At 36.8% G+C, this 14495-nt stretch overlaps 1 protein-coding gene across 1 annotated transcript in view; it reads left to right on the top strand.

Annotated features, from left to right (window-relative positions):
- egr (TNF superfamily member 12 eiger) overlaps positions 1-10474 on the top strand; it is a 41178-nt gene extending 30704 nt beyond the window's left edge. The window contains exons 5-8 of the mRNA XM_028314037.1: positions 6176-6266; positions 8095-8179; positions 8844-8995; positions 10085-10474. Of these exons, the coding sequence (XP_028169838.1) occupies positions 6176-6266; positions 8095-8179; positions 8844-8995; positions 10085-10372 (616 nt within the window). The 3' untranslated portion in view covers positions 10373-10474. The remainder of the gene's footprint in view (positions 1-6175; positions 6267-8094; positions 8180-8843; positions 8996-10084) is intronic.
- Positions 10475-14495: the final 4021 nt, after the last annotated feature.

Below are 14495 nucleotides of genomic sequence, written 5' to 3'. Positions count from 1 at the left end.
GTCCATGAGCAGATATAAGAAGCTTTTTCAGCAGAGCTTTTAGGCATTGTTACCAAAAGCGTTTGACCTTAAGTATCTTTTTTTAACCTTAAGATGCTAAAGGTGCTTTTGTACAAAGTTACATCGATTTTGTCTTAGTAATAAAAACACGCTCGTACAGTGCCTTGAAATGACGTTTTAGATCGTAGCAGAGTCAGACTTATTAACCTCGAGGCGAGGCGTTTATATTACGGTGCGGATAAGTATGCGTTGCAGTATGGTATTTCATACAAAGAATACTGACCGTCTCGAGTTGATACGGTTACGATCCCTTTCCGGGTTGATAAGTGTGCTACGTCCTTTAGAATGGGAATTACATTTTAAAAGAATGTTCAACAACTGTAACTTTTTATTAATAAGGGAGATTGATGGACAGACCCTTGCAGCACATAAACATAGAGACAAAGCTATTACAACCTCTAATTAAAATTAAAAATTCCAACACTCGTTACATTACCTGTAAACTCTGTTATTGTTTGTATGTGCACGTGCAAACATGGAATGCAACCGCAGTATTTCGTATTTCATCTCGTCTACATTTCGCCTGCAATCACAATTATAGGCGTATAATGTTGCCAGTGCGCATATTTTATTTTTACGCCGGTCATGTTTTGCGAATAAACAACACGTGCGAAACAAAGTATTACCATAAAAATGAAACGAAGCACTAGCTAGACGTACGTGTATTATTATTATTATTATTATTGGTTTTTGGGCCTTTATTTGCGCCAAATCGACCAGGTTTGATCTATTGTGGCAGCCCTTGTCTTTAGANAGAAGTACCGAGTTTGAAGCGTTCATGAGCAGACATTGCAGTTGAATATTCAAGTTCTGAATTTGATTATTGATGAATAATAAAATAAATCCTACTAACTCGATTGATGGTTTCACTTAATTTATTTAAACCAGGTTACCTATAATAATATTTTTTCGTTAATTTATGAAAATATCAAATTAGCCCGTAATCCTGAATCCGGATACATAAAGTTAGCCTATTAATTTAACACAGGTACGACTGTACTCAGTGTTGCACTATCAAATGCAATTGACGCGCCTCTATGCCAGGGTTTTTATGTTCCTGGTCAGGCTATACTTCACATTTTTTCATGGAATTGTTACGGACACAAACAACTTTTACAGTCGCAAAACATTTAACCTTGAAATTATTTATACGTACTCTAGATATAGCTACATTATTAAATAGTTCTTTAGTTGCCTATCATCTGAAGTAGGTAGGTCTTGAAGTAATAAATTAATACTTTATTGAAGTAGTCAGCGCGAGAAACGTGTAGCTCTTGAGAGATATCTACTGAAACATACACAACAAGTGAAGACGCAGTTGGGCCATTAATTTTTTACGAGGACAATACAAAATGGTTTAAAAGCTTTTCCGCAAACAGGCCTATTTTATTGTAGGTTAATTCGTAACCAAAGTACCTATTTTCTGTAGGTAGCTAGTTATAATATGAGAAACAATCTGGTCTTGTTCTTCTGAGAATCATTTATAATATACGGTCGAACGTTCTTTACCTTTCTGTATTCATTTCTACTGTGGTAATAGCCAGGCGAGTTCAGGCGAAATCTTATACTCGTAGTAGTTTCAATGGGAAATACTTAGACGTGCCAGGAATAAGTTTTCCATTAATATCCAAGTGACTTACAGAGAACGGAAATTATTTTGAATATTAACTAAAAATAAAAATAACTTTTAAAGTTGATTTCCATGGAGAAAGGTGGGTTTATGTTAGGATATGACTTTAACTTGGTATGTGTCTCTTTCTCACAGCTTGTAAACTGTATGCTGAAATATACTTTCTTTAAAAAATTAAGATGGTTAAATGTTATTTGTTAATTAATCATTTTGGATGCCCGAACACAGACTTTACGTAATTATAAGTTACAATCGGACATTTATGTCACTGCACTTATTCATCAACAGCAAAAATTAGATGTACGATATAGATTAACGCCTCAACAAATAACGATAAGATCTTATTAAACTAGAAACCCATCTAACACTCAACACCTAAGCTTATTTAGTTTGTCAACGTGTATAATTCCACGTATCACCGCCTTAATCGGCTTACCAATACACAGCACGCTCTATCGACATCAGAAAAGCACGAGCTACATAATCCGTCACGTCTCTAGAAGTACAGTCGAACAAAAAAGTGGAAAAAGCGTCTGTTTCTTTCATTTACGGAGTGAAAGCTCTGTGCTAAAATTCTGAAAAAGTTCCAAGAAGTAAATCTAAAGTCAACCTTGAGATCCCGTGGGAAAAGAACCAACGCCCTTGTTTATAAAATCTTAAAAAACATATTCAAATTAATATTAAAGTTATCATTTTACAAAGCACATCATTAGCAAAAACGGAGTTATTAGTTTACATTAATTAATTGTAGTTTTACGAATTACACGATAACACGTTTATGTGTTTGACTGTACATCTGCGCTCTTCGCTCGAAAGCAGTTAATAAATGGTGTTGAAAGACTTTAAAAGGACTTAGGGTGTTGCGTTTTATTTCCACGTTAGTTCCAAGCGTTTTTGTAAGTAAGTTAGTACTTGAATTTTATTCGCAGTCGCGACAAAACCGTTCTACATACTCATTGGAATAGTGCTCTTTGAAAATATTTTATTTCAACCGTTATGGAAACCTGTGTAAAACTTTGTTTACCCATATAAATTGATTCTGAACAAATAACGAAAAGTTTCGTACACGTGTATCCTATTTGTACACATAAATCGTTCCCTTACGTAATTTTTCCTAGTTAAGTAGGTGGGACTTTCTCAGAAGTTATTAAAGTACAAGTACGTAATTGACTAATCCAATTAGCTCCTTTAAAGCTAAATAATTATGTGAACTTGTGCTAGGAGTGGGTTCACTTCAACAGGATCGAACTGGCGATATTTCGAATTTGTATTTACGCCTCTGCACTAAAATAATGATCTTAAAATAGAATGTTCTCCACTGAAAAAAATGTTTCGTTACTGCTTACACAAATGAGTGACTTGCAAACTGAGTGTTAACTTATAACCCAACCAGGTTTAGCTCATTACAAAATAGTTTGTTTAATTTACACAAAACTTTGTTCCTTATAACCATAGTACAGAACTACAGTTAGAACCTGCAGTTCGCTAGTCACTCATTTGTGTAAGCAGTAACCAAACTATTCTTTCAGCGTCTGGTCATACTGATAGATTTCAGTTCTATGTGCTTCTAGAACATCCGCAAACTATTTCGAGAACAAGTTTCAACGTGTATATGATCGCATGCGAATATAGTGCAGGCAGGAGTCAGGACTGACACGAGGCTGCAGCTCGTTTAATGCTACAGTTTGTTTAGAAACGAACAACTAGAACAGCTGACTTGTAATACAATTTAAAGTGTTGCTCTTTAAAGTCCTCTTTAATGGAGCATCCACACATGCCGGGCGGCACGCACGGCCGGCAGCCAACCCGCCGCGGCGGTCGTGCATCTTTTACTGGCAAGGCAGACTGAAAGTCGGCGGAAACCCGGCGGCATAAGCCGGCGGCAAATCCGGCGGGCATAAGCCGGCGGCAAACCCGGCGGGCATAAGCCGGCGGCATGTGTGGATGCGCCATAAGCAGGGCCACAGATAGGTACTCTTAGTATTCTACGGGTTTATGATTATGATGAACCTTTACTTTGGGATTAATGGTAGCAGCGAAAAAAAGATTGTTTATCCTTAGAAAAAGTTTCCATTGATTTAACCAATTCTGTGAAACTTGTTCATCATCATGAGTCTATGAGAACCCTTCTTAAAAATGTGGCTCTACACAAACTGATTTTTATGCCGTAAGTTAATGAGTACCTACTGATGAATCTTTATTACTCCTTCGCTACAACTTTGCAATGTTAATTCAACGCGTAAGTACTTAGCTCATAAACTATTTTTTATTGAAAATCACGTGGTTAAAACCACGGGCACATAATCATATGGTATGAATTTGTGATGGCTGTTTTGCTAGAGCTTGGTAGTCCCAAAAGACCGGGTTATCTCGGGATATGTAAACAAGCTAATCTTTTAACTCCACCACGGGTACCAACATTTTTATATGAGATATGCGTTGCTGCAGTTTAAAAATATTTTGTAAAATTAAATAAATAATGATTCTATGCAAAGTTAGTTTGACGGAGTGTTACAAGATCAATAATGACCATTAATAATGTAACATCTCGTTTCTATTTCGTTATGAATTTGATTAAGAATTTAAGTATCATTCAGCAGTCGGTAATTTAAGATTTCGTCTAAATGGCGTGTCATGTCTAGGCAGTTGCCACACGATTAGATTTATTCTGTTAACAAAAGGTACCTATTTCACTTAAAAAAAAAAACATTTATAGATCTTATGCTAAGGGTGTACGGAGTAAATTGTTCACCAAAATAACAAAACACTCTCGCTGGTTTTTATAGCAGTCTCTAAGGTTTCTCTGCCAAGTTTTTGTAGTAACTAAGTCAATACCATTAATATCATGCCAAGTATAACATTGATCCTTTATTAAGCATTTTTATCCTATAAGGAATGGTACTGAAGACTAACCTTGTTTTTAAAGAGTATTAAAAACAACTAAATCCACAACCCCGATCCAGCTACATATTTCAGATTTATTAATTACCTATACCGTGATATAATTGAAACTTATAATACATCTATTTTAAGCGACAAATTCGTTAAATGAACCACACACAGTCAATAATTAGCAGAGGTTCCTGCCGGCAAGGCTTTAATTAAGTCGCCAATGACGTCACTAAACCGCCCCAGCCTCATTATCGTTAATTACTCGTCCAGCACCCATCGTTTAACTATCCGAAGTGTTTTTATTTCCGCACTAAAGGTTTGTCCTTACAAAAGGCATGCGTATACAGGATGTTACAATGTTGGGTTATCGAACAAAAAGATTGATTCTATTGCTCAAATGCAACAACTACATTGTAATTGTACGGTAGGTACCTTAGATGATTGTCAGTCATCAAGTTTAATTCACAGAGAATGCCTTATGGCATTAAGTTCACTTTATGTACCAATTTTATGGCATTAAAGAATAAGTAATGACTAAGAGATTCACGATATAGAGAATAGTGTCTGAGTTTCTTTCGCTGCTTCTTCTCAGCACTGGCCCATTTATTGTCCTGAAGTAATGGTAGGGTTAATACTGGGACATGTAAAAGTGCTTTTTTAAAGCCTACTTACAGAAATAAATGAGTTTTAGAGCCAGTTTAAAAAAAGTGAGTTGTTTGTTTGGTTTGTAGCGATTATTGAGAATATAGTTATAAATTACTTTCATTCTGTATTGTACCTACTCTTCTTTGGCATGCTACAATAATCTATACCAAATTGATTTATTTACAGCCTAAAGCCAAATACATTACGTCGCCAGACCTTTGTCACGGCAACTAATTTAGAAAGCCCAAGTGGTAACAATCCGTAGATATTGATTTAACCTGTTCACAACCCTTCACTAATGAAAGGAAACGTTAGACACGTTTACAGGTGTTATCTTGTAATAAGTAATAATATTTTTGTTGTATGGCAAGTATTATATTATTAACGCCACTCTTGTAGCGGAGTATTGGGCTGACATTGTGTAGGTTTGTTGTCGACATCACACGAAGAAGATTATATTATTTAAAGAGTGCTTATTCGGCCCAGACGGGCTTATTTCCAAAGGTTAAATTAAATTCATACTTTATTTTTTTTTATCCACAACGAGGAGGCTCTTCAACGGGTTCAGGAGTTCCACGATATTAAAAATAAAAAGCGTTTTCTTGGTATTTTACATGGATCCGGTGGAAAAGAAGAACAATAGAGTCATAGACCTTTGGGATTAAGCCCCCAGAAGCAGTTGATGTTTACAAAGAACATTTTACTCAAATTAATTAATGAATTTAATGATAATATTAGAATATTATGTTCATAAAGTACGACACCAATACAATATTAAGGTGTCTCCTACTTATAATTAGAAATCCCAAAATAGCGTTTCAATATAAATTTCCACACATTATCATCTCACGTGTATTCTACTCGTAAATATAGTACCAATTAAATGTCAATCCTACGTATTTCTTAAAATACTTTTTCTCCCAAAATAACCGTTTTTCTTTGTTGCAGACGTAAGAGTAAGAAGTTCGCGTCGAATGTAGAGACCTCGCCCTCCAAAGTGCCTCTACACGCCATCACGAGGACCGCCAGGAATAGTGAGGTAAGCTTTTTTCAGTAGAGTTTTAAGTTAGTTTCTAGTAAAATATAAACATTCTACGGATAAATCAGCGTCTCAAATAGGTTTATTGTGAGTTTTACAGTAGTATAACGCTGAATATTTCGTAATTAATAAGATAGTAGTAAATAAATAAGGCAATATAATTTATTGGGTCAATTTTCGAATTGCCAGTCTATGAGTCTATATTGTACTAGCGAAGGTTTAGGTAAGAGTTACTTGTTCTTTAAAGCCTGTATGACTGCTAGACACGGAAACAATTATTTCAACTAAATAAACAACTTTAGTGCAAAATAACAAATTCATGTTTCAAAAAGAAAGATTTTTATGTATGTAGGTATCTGTTTGTGCCGCTTTCACTATTCACTTCGAATATTACTTTTCTTAGAAAATCAAACTGAGCTTAAAACTTTCCTTCTACTTAAATTATATAAGTACTTTTGCTTGTGTCACCCGCCCACAGTTTCTAAGTAGGTGCTCAAAAGTTACATTTTGTGTGTGTGAATAATAATAATAAATAAATATCCTTAGACATTTTACACTGCGCTTCTAGTCCCAAACTAAGCAAAGCTTGTACTATGGGTACTAGACAACGGATATAAACATACTTAAATACTTTTTTTTTTTGTAAATACATACTTATTATACTTACATAGAAAACACCCAGTCCAATACAAACAAATATGTTCATGCTACCTATTTGATCTAATAATATCACGTCTCAAAATAATATCAATTCAGACAAGGCTCATATTCAACGTCACGTCTAACCTTTCCAAAGAAACTTTGACAATGCAAATTATTATTAAAAATATGATGTCTGGTTCATAAATATGGCCTGGAGCCTCCACGTCCCGGGTTTCTAAAAGGGCATGAAAACTTGGCATGAAAAGAATGTTTAATTAAATAAAGCTATATTATAGAGCTATACTTACTCCATAATAGAGCTTACTTGACTTTGAGCGATTTGTGAAAGGCAAATAAGTAGGCGTATAAGTACACAAAGGAAAATAAAATTAAGATCGAACTTGTTCGTCTTTGATTTACAAGTGAATAATGAAGTACCCGTTTATTGTGAATTAATTACGTAACTTTGATAATTCAATTTAAGATTTTATTGATCTCAAATTAATTCACACTAACTCAGACGCAAAAATAGGCTTAAGTTTACACTTAAGTAGAAAATGAGCATTCTTAAGCTTAAAATCTGAAATCAGAAACACTTGTATTTTATTATTCCACATAACTAGGTACGTAAAATTAAGATACGATAATATAAAGCTCCGCTGAATACACGAGTGACATTCGAAGGTCACTTCAAAGGTTGTCAACCCGGAACTTTCGTAGACTCGTAGCTTTCGTAGTCTCGTAGCAAGCCAACAGGAACGCCTCATAACGTGTTCAAGGAGGCAGATAAGCTCCAACATGACTGGCGAGATTGACAATTTCCTCGCTACTCACGCAAACCGTTGGTTTGGTTCGTTAATGTCGCAGCCAAGTAGTACAATCTGCCAGTCAATTTAGTTGCTAAATAATGGGAAAAGTCTCTTGAGATGGGCAAAAATATGATACCTACATTCCAAATCATTCAGCAGCAAGCAACGTTGAGAAACCGAAACAGGTAAATTATTGGGAATAGGGCGTCCACAGAAGACCAGCTTCTTGACATACCTAATATGCCCGCCCTTTCGAGCATGTCACGATACTGTTCGCAGTTTATATACCTTCTTTTTTTGTCATGTACCTACTGTTATAATAAATTTATAAGTTCTAAGTTTAATTGTTTGTATATTTATTTATTTGTCTGTCTCAGGATGGTCGCCCGAAGCCGCTCATCGCAGCCCACTTCCACGGAAACACGTCACACCTCAGCCCGGAAATCCATGAGCATTACAAAGGTAAATAAATTAGTGAACCTCTTATTTTAGTGTAAATTCTTAGAGGTTTCACTCACCCAGATTTATTTTTCATTCATTTGCGACCACTTTTCGGCGCGAGCGTTTAGTAGACTAGCTAGGGTGACAATCAATGAAGGGTAATAAATATACCTATACCGTGGACTTAAATTGTGACAGTGAAGGTTAGAACAATATAAATAGACGTATACAATGGCTAGTCTTGTACATAATCGTATAAATAAACATGTTAACATAGTAACGTAGTTAATATTGTTTCCATTCTAAAGGGGGATACGATATCCCTTGGGGAAAGATCCATCAAAGTTACAAAGGCTTGAAATTGGAAGCTTTGAGCTGTAATACTGTTATAAATATGATTCCTAGTCTATATCACGATGCTATAAACCTTAATTATTGTTTATGCCTTTATGTAACTAGAAAAATCCTTTATCTAGGTTTAGACTGCTGTGGCCAAATATTGAAATATTTCCCAGTTTCATAGCCTGAAACGATATCTTAATTTTGCTTTAGATAGTAAAATTAAATAGTCCATCTTCTAGTTTTTTCAACTTTGCCTATTAGAGTGGGTTATCATTTGTCATACCTAAATGTAAACGTATTTTAGTCTATAGGTTCCTTTTATAATTTACAAATATTGTTCCAGGCAATGGCTTAGTCCGCGTGGCGCACGATCAGCCCCACAACGTGTGGTACCCGTCCAGCTGGACCCAGACCGCGCCGCACCCGCGTCCCACGCTCACCAGGAGCGGCCACGTGCACGTGCACCATACTGGCGTGTACCTGGTCTATGTGCAGGTGAGACAGTGATATTGTTACGACCCCCACAACGTGTGTTACTCGTCCAGCTGGACGCAGACCGCGCCACACCCGCGCCCCAAGCTGACCAGGAGCGGCCACGTGCACGTGCACCATACTGGCGTGTACCTGGTCTATGTGCAGGTGAGACAGTGATATTGTCACGACCAGCCCCACAACGTGTGGTACCCGTCCAGTTGGACACAGACCGCGCCGCACTCGCGTCCCACGCTCACCAGGAGCGGCCACGTGCACGTGCACCATACTGGCGTGTACCTGGTCTATGTGCAGGTGAGACAGTGATATTGTCACGACCAGCCCCACAACGTGTGGTACCCGTCCAGTTGGACACAGACCGCGCCGCACTCGCGTCCCACGCTCACCAGGAGCGGGCACGTGCACGTGCACCATACTGGCGTGTACCTGGTCTATGTGCAGGTGAGACAGTATATTATTACGACCAGCATCACAACGTGTGGTCCCCGTCCAGCTGGACACAGACCGCGCCGCACCCGCGCCCCACGCTCACCAGGAGCGGGCACGTGCACGTGCACCATACTGGCGTGTACCTGGTCTATGTGCAGCTGAGAGTTAATTGATAGTGTGATTTGCATGTATCATATCATTTTTTTGGGACATAAGGGCTCTGCTGCGTCAAGCGAACGTTGTAGGCGCACTGTAAACTGAGCACAAAAATGTTTTTTAAACATGCATCGGATTGCCCGAGCGCAGCTTGTAAGTTTTACCAGACGAAGCAGCTGACCGCGCGTGGTCTCGTATCACGTAGTGCGAGTCAATGGAAAGTATGTATTCTACGTAAGCGTAGCGCGTAGCGATACGGGTCTACGAAATAATAAGCATTTGTAACGTGTCGTAGGCTCGTAGCAATGCAGATATCTACGAGAAGTAAGCACTATTGTAGCGTGTCGTAGCAACGCGGGTCTACCAATGACTCGTAGCAACATAGCAAGAAGAAGACTATCAAATCCTTCATAGTTTTTTTTTCTTTTCCGGTTTGCTTCAAAATAAGTCTTATAATTTACTTACTATACTTAGTAACTTATTTCAAATCCTGAAATATTTTTACAGATCTACTACCTGGACAGCCACGACATTATCTCCTGGGTGCTGCACCGCACCAACGCAGAGACTGAAGGTCGTGAGACGCTCCTCCAGTGCGCCCAATCCTCCCACTCAGTCGAGAGGCTGGACAAGCCCAACTCCTGCTTCTCAGCCGCCGCCCTCTTCCTCCGAGCTGGAGACAGGCTCGCTGTGAGGAACACAGGAGGCGACAGGCACTCTCTCATGGAGCCCGAGAAGAGCTTCATAGGTCTCGTCAAACTAGGAGACGCCGTTGACCCATTCGAGGAATTTTAGTCGTAAAATTTAATTGTATAGTCCGGACGCCGAGCACGTAGAATTTCGTCCAAAGACCCCAAGCTACCCATCCCTATCGTTCGCGCGTAATTATATTGCTGTCGCAACTGTACGACGGGCGGCCGCAGTGAGTGTGCGAGCGCGACAGCAATATAGCTAATTACAAGCGAAATTCTACGTGCTCGGTGACCGGACTTTAGTGTATAAGGATTCATCTCATTTCCGAAATCCGCTTGTAGATGTTTCGGGCCAAAGAAATCCAAGTGATTCTCATGTATGTAGAGACCTTGTAGTTTATGTATACCATCAACCATGTAATATTCTATCTTAGGTCTTTCATTTACATTTTGTCATCATTTCATTCTGTAACGAAATTAACCGTCATAAAAGTATGTGTGAAATTAACGTGACCGATTTTGGTTATCTTTTATTTAGATCATATTTATAGTTTTAGTATCGATAAACCTGTAAACTGAAAGTACAAGATATCCTATTTGTTTTGGTGCTATGATTTGAAAACAAAAATGATTTCATAAATCATATCAAATAATACGTATGAACAATCTCCAAAGTACTCGTAGCATCATTTAATTTTATATTCTTTCTAATAACATAATTTATAAGTTCACACCATGACTGAAGATTTAAAATTGCGTCATTAATTAACTATATTATTGATCTTAACGTTATTATTATTCATCTTTAGAATGAATAGTTGGTCACTAGAAACATAGCTAGGTAAAAATATTTTTGGCTCTTGTAAATTTTCTTGCCAGAAGTTACAGCTTAACGACGATATACTCGTAGTAACAAAGATAGATACTTCTTCAAATAAAACTGGCAATATTGATATACTTATAATCCTCTTTTTATCAAGTTTAAGTACAGTCTAGTGATACAAAGTGCCATGAATCAAAAGTACGTAACAAATTATGTAAAGATAATGATATTATTTCGTAACTTTATAGTATTGTAATTTATTTTTAATGATAATTTGTTTAAGAGAAGCGACAACGCAATCTGACTTGTCTTTATTGATGTTTTATATGTGCAAAAAATAAACATTCAAAACTGATTCTAGTTTTATTTTCGAAATAATCATTTACTGATACTAAAAACATGCACTCATGCATGCAACAGTCTCACATCCATGTATGTGTACTTGGTGGACCGACGACCTCATAAAGACGCTGGATGCAGGCCTCTACAAAACCGGGTGATGTGGAAATCATTGGGGGATGTCTATGTAAGTGGTAACTAAAGTTATTAGAAAAACATTAAATGAAATTTATTCCTAACTGTAGTTAATTCTTCACAAAAGTACTTCTTATTATTTACAATACCTCTGACGGTAATTTAATACAAACACTATAAAATCTAAACAATTGCCGAGACTGAAATGGCGCAGATTTATTTCTGCCTCCAGCTCAGATTGTTTTTACTAGATAAGTATCTAAATAACTAAGTTACTTTATTTTCTAGATCCTAAATTGGTTCTTGAAGAGTCTTGGGAATACAATTAAATTCGGATTAGCCTCTTTGAAACGCTGAAATAAAACTACGTTACCGTATTATTTGATTGTTTCAGTAATTTATTTTACAATGTCTTTGAATAAACAACATATTAATTTAATGATTGAAATTGAATGATTATAAGTGCCTAGGAAAAGGCCTATGTACCTACTGAATAAACTAACTTCATTTCATTTCATGAATTGATGAGTTCCAATAACGTCCAAAATATGGCTTGTTCCCAACGAGTCACACCTAAACATCCCATCCAGTCACACTGTTACCTATTCACACATACATGATATTTAGAAATCCTACTAATATTATAAATGCGAAAGTTTGGATGTCAGGATGTCAGGATGTCTGGATGTTTGTTAGTCTTTCACGCAAAAACTACTGAACAGATTTTGTTGAAACTTTACAGTATTATTGTATGTAACCCAGATAAACATATAGGCTATAATTTATACCAATTTGTGACACGAAATTTCACGCGAGTCAAGCCGCGGGCAAAGCTAGTTTCGTTATAAAGAAACAATACAGAATATGTACATTAAAATCAACAAAATACTTAAGTAATTTAAAGTTTACTGTACGAAAATACAGGTTACAGTGTGACCGATGAGTTAACGGTTTGACTCGATGGGATTTTTTCCCAACGAGTAAACTCGTTTTGGTGTGACTCGTTCCCATGGGAACAAGCGAGAAAAACGAACCGCTCTCTGACAATAACTTCAAGGTTTGACCATTTTCCGCTCCGGATTTTTTTTATTGAAAATTTCATGGTCGGATTTGCCCACATCTTTTTACGTGCGAAAAGATTTCCAATAATGAGAATGTGAATCCAGGCTGTGATGAAAAGCCACAGACGTAATTTCGGAGGCGATATCGTGTTCGGTACCATTGGGACGCACTAACATATTCTCCTCTCTATATCAATCTCTACATGGTACCCACTTTTCTGTGAAAGGGATTCGAGTGTATAAATCAGCCGTCGAATTGTTGCTAACTCGGGTACTTATGATAATTTACTTTCAATTTCTTTACGAGATTGGCCCGAGTAGTAATCAAACCTGAGACTCCTTAATGTCACGGCAATACTGCAAGTGACATTTAATTGTGCCGTTTACTTTTCTCAATACGTAATTTTCAGGGTCGCCCAACTTAGAAATGTCTTGGAAGATCCAAACACTGTTTACGGTAGATTGTCGTTAATAGCTATTATATGCCTGCTTTATACATTTTCAAGTTCGCTTAACTGTGAAATACACCCAATTTGTAAAGCAAAACGCTGACTGGCAGATCAAACGAACCCCGAAATAGCCCGTAAACGCACATCACACACAAATATATGTGAATAGAAGAATATTGCTATGATATAAACACGCCAACCACTATTTAATTGTAACGCATTTAATCGTTGAATTCATTATTTCAGTGTTGTTATACTCGTACTTTTGTCGATTATTTGGCTTGATTAATTAATAACCAACTATATAACGTAGGTACACTAGTTCTTTCTCCAAACACTTAACTTACTATCAGTCCTATATACATTACTTAACATAATACTAACATAACACATACTTTTGTGACAATTTCCACGTAAGTGAAGCCGCGGGAAAAAGCTAGTTTAAAATATAACTATTAAATACACATAGTAGATTTCAGATAAAACACTAGCACGGCGAGCTATGACACGAACCGATTGAATTTTTGCATACAAATCTTTCGTTTATTCAGGTTTGCATACAAACCATCCGCCCACTCGCAAAATGTATTCAAAGCGCATACAATCCCTTCTCTTGTGAAAATAATTTCAGTTTATGGTTTCCAACTAGGAAATAAACAAATAATTAAACTCGTTGATATTTTTACAGCCCTTTACTAAGTTGCTTTGTGGAAATGTTGTGAAACCTTTCAAAGTATTCAACGTTTTTAAATATTCCAACCAAATGTGAGTTACTTATGTCCAGAAGGTTCCATACAATATTTTCCTAAAATAAAACTACTCCTGATATTTCACGATATTTCTTTTGTTAACTAAGATACTTTATTTCCTTTCTCTTAACACTTAGGTACATTCAATTGCTAAAAGGATAAAGCGATACTTTATGATAATAAAAATTGAAGATCTCCATCATAAGCCATTTATTTGATATTCATTTGATATCTTTGATAAATATGACGAGGGTTTTCAAGAAAAACGTGTTTTTCATTTGTCACATGACAAGTTTATCCGTCCAAAGTAGGTAAGTTTCAAGTTTATCCATCAAGTCTCGGAGACAAAATTACCTGTGAGACGGACAGGTAACATGGTTATCTTACAACGGTCTAAAACTTAGCAGAACCCTACAAATAACCTGATTTCAGTAGGAATGCAAAAGCCTTTCAACTGTTGCTTGAAAAAAAAATCTATTAGGTAAAGCCACTCCGTGTGATAAGATAATTTTTCAAAAGTTATACGGGACCCTGTAAATTACACCATATTTCAGAACTCTTGCGAAAGTCTTTCAGCAACTTTTCACTGAAATTCATTTGTAGAAGCCGACATTTAAAATATAATTTCTTTGAAAGCTGCCTTATGTAATAAAGCTCAGCTTCGCTCCAG

The sequence above is a fragment of the Ostrinia furnacalis genome, unplaced genomic scaffold, assembly GCF_004193835.3.
Source record: "Ostrinia furnacalis isolate ACB-3 unplaced genomic scaffold, ASM419383v2 OfSCF4495, whole genome shotgun sequence".
NCBI lineage: Eukaryota > Metazoa > Arthropoda > Insecta > Lepidoptera > Crambidae > Ostrinia > Ostrinia furnacalis.
This window is presented reverse-complemented; position numbering and strand designations above follow the sequence as displayed.